The sequence below is a fragment of the Salvelinus sp. IW2-2015 genome, unplaced genomic scaffold (genome assembly GCF_002910315.2).
Source record: "Salvelinus sp. IW2-2015 unplaced genomic scaffold, ASM291031v2 Un_scaffold5374, whole genome shotgun sequence".
Taxonomy (NCBI): domain Eukaryota; kingdom Metazoa; phylum Chordata; class Actinopteri; order Salmoniformes; family Salmonidae; genus Salvelinus; species Salvelinus sp. IW2-2015.
The window spans coordinates 61,762-64,878 of record NW_019946639.1 but is presented as its reverse complement, the minus strand read 5'-3'; the positions used below and the strand labels follow the sequence as shown (position 1 = coordinate 64,878).

General features: G+C 46.2%; 1 protein-coding gene across 1 annotated transcript; it reads left to right on the top strand.

The window, feature by feature from the left end:
* The first annotated feature begins 1,471 nt into the window (after positions 1 to 1,471).
* Positions 1,472 to 3,117, top strand: LOC112078191 (proline-rich protein 5). The gene is made up of 2 exons (XM_024144498.2): positions 1,472 to 1,737; positions 1,975 to 3,117. Exons 1-2 carry the CDS (start codon positions 1,581 to 1,583, stop codon positions 2,640 to 2,642), a joined length of 825 nt encoding a protein of 274 aa, XP_024000266.2. The 5' UTR covers positions 1,472 to 1,580; the 3' UTR covers positions 2,643 to 3,117.

Here is a 3,117-nt window from a genome sequence, read left to right as displayed (position 1 = left end):
TAGTTACTGTCTCTCTCTGATATACAGTTAGTTACTGGTCTCTCTGATATACAGTATAGGTTACTGTCCTCTTCTTGATATATACAGTTAGTTACTGTCTCTCCTCTGATATACAGTTAGGACTGTTCTCTCCTCTGATATACAGTTAGTTACTGTCTCTCCTCTGAATACAGTATTACTGTCTCTCCCTCTGATATACAGTTAGTTTACTGTCTCTCCTCTGATATACAGTTAGTTACTGTCTCTCCTCTTGATATACAGTTAGTTACTGTCTCTCTCTGATATACAGTTAGTATGTTCTGTATACTGTACTGTCTCCTCTGATATACAGTTAGTTACTGTCTCTCCTCTGATATACAGTTAGTTACTGTCTCTTCCTCTGATATTACAGTTAGTTACTGTCTCTCCTCTGATATACAGTTAGTTACTGCTTCTCCTCTGATATACAGTTAGTTACTGTCTCTCCTCTGATATACAGTTAGTTACTGTCTCTCCTCTGATATACAGTTAGTGTACTGTCTCTCCTCTATATACAGTTAGTTACTGTCTCTCCTCTGATATACAGTTAGTTACTGTCTCTCCTCTGATATACAGTAGTTACTGTCTCTCCTCTGATATACAGTTAGTTACTGTCTCTCTGATATACAGTTTAGTTACTGTCTCTCTCTGATATACAGTTAGTTACTGTTCCTCCTCTGATATACAGTTAGTACTGTCTACTCCTCTGTATATAGTTAGTTAACTGTCTCTCCTCTGATATACAGTTAGTTTACTGTCTCTCCTCTGAATACCAGTTAGTTACGTGTCTCTCCTCTGATATACAGTTAGTTACTGTCTCTCCTCTGATAGACAGTTAGTTACTGTCTCTCTCTGATATACAGTTAGTTTACTGTCTCTCCTCTGATATACAGTTAGTTACTGTCTCTCTGATATAGTTAGTACTGTCTCTCCTCTGATATTACAGTTAGTTACTGTCTCTCCTCTGATATACAGTTTAGAGTCCATGAATCTAAAGGAGAACTGAGACTAACTGTGATGTGTGTGTTCCAGGTGTCCATGAGTCTAAAGGAGTGACTGAGGACTCCTGTGATGTGTTTTCCATCATGAGCTAGAGTGACAGACTACCTTGATGTGTGTGTTCCAGGGTGTCCATGAGTCTAAAGGAGTGACTTGAGGACTACCTGTGATGTGGTGTTGTTCCAGGGTGTCCATGAGTCTAAAGGAGTGACTGAGGACTACCTGTGTGGTGCTTGTTCAGGTGGCCATGAGTCTAAAGGATGACTGAGGACTACCTGTGATGGTGTGTTCCAGGGTGTCCATGAGTCTAAAGGAGTGACTGAGGAACTAACCTGTGATGTGTGTGTGTCCAGGGTCGTCCATGAGGTATCTAAAAGAGTGACTGGGACTACCTGTGCATTGTGTGTTTCAGGGTGTTCATGAGTCTAAGGATGAACTGAGGACTACCTGTGATGTGTGTGTTTCAGGGTTTCATGAGTCTAAAGGAGTGACTGAGGACTACCTGTGATGTGTGTGTTCCAGGGTGTCCATGAGTCTAAAGGAGTGACTGAGGACTACCTGTGATGTGTGTGTTTCAGGGTGTTCATGAGTCTAAAGGAGTGACTGAGGACTACCTGCGTCTGGAAGCTTTGGTTCAGAAGGTGGTGTCTCCCTWCCTGGGAACCCACGGCCTCTACTCCAACGACGGATCCTCAATGCAATACTCCTCCTGCGTACTGGGTACTTAGACTAATACTCACYCAGCTAAATGATTTAGATTTCATCATGCATGATTGTTACTCTCCATTCACAGCTGTTCAGCTGATGTGCTGTTAGTTTCCTGTGTTATACTAGTCTAGACGGCCTCAACGTCTGTCTTGTTTTCACTTCTTCACATCCCTCCCTCCCTCCCTCCCACCCACCACTTCTTTCTCCTTCACTCATCCCTCTTCACCCCTCCTCCTATCCTCTCTCCAGAAAAGCGTCTGCAGCGGCGGTGGCCCAAGTCAGGCGACGCCCCCGCAAAGAACCTGGTGATGCGCTCCAAGTCCTACAACGTGCCCATGTTGACGCCTGTGGTGGAGTACGATACCGAGACAGGCTCCGTGAGCAGCATGGGCGTCCGCCGCCATTCCGTCTGCGAGATGACTTCCTGTCTGGAAGAAGGCGCCATCAACGACATCAGCACCATTTCTTCCCTGGCCTCCGCGGCCCAGTCAGGCCTCTCCTCCCTGGCCTCCGCGGCCCAGTCAGGCCTCTCCTCCCTGGAGCAGGAGCTCAGCCTGACAGGGGTTGTTTGTGGTGGAGGTGGTGGAAGTCTGGATCTCTGTGGGTCTGTGGGGTCTGAGTCTTTGGAGTCCCACCTCCAGCCCTCCCTCTTTCAGGACTCCCACTCCCCAGGACCCTTCCTCCAAGGCGGGGGGGAGTCGACAGTGTCCCCCTCTGTTCTGTGTCAGGTCCACTCTGGTTCGGAGACGGGGTCGATCCCCAGCTGTTCCTCCAGCCCGGASACAGTGGTAGATCAGATACTGGACTCTATGGACTCTGACCCTGATGGCATCTTCATAGACTTCTCCCACCACAGCTGCTCAGACTCTTCATCCTCTGGTTACAGRAGGGAGAGTGGTAGACAGAGTGTGGTGTAATTTGGGGTTTCTGGTAATTTTTCCCTAATCCCAGTTGGATGATCTTAGATTGCCTGTTTATTCACTACTGATTTCTGGAAAATCTGTGACTAGTGAGAAAGTGTCTGGAGATTTGCAGCTGTAGGTCTGATGGATCTCAGGAGAATATCACACCTACTGGCACCAGCGGTACTCCACTCACACCGTCATCTCTAAAAACACACCGCTCTTTCTCGGGTCTATTTTTCACGGAATATTTCTACAGTAAACTCCCTTTTATTAAATCTTTTTTTTTGTGCTTGATTTTCACTTCTAGTGCTTCGTTTTGAGGATAAACTGTACTGATTTGTATTTATTTGTGTTTGTATTACTGATGCTCAGTGACTGACAACTTGGAATCAGTTTGAGGTGTCTCTTCAAGTCTTGTGAAAGGCCCAGTGGAAAGGAAACAGTTTGAGGTGTCTCTTCAAGTCTTGTGAAAGGCCCAGTGGAAAGG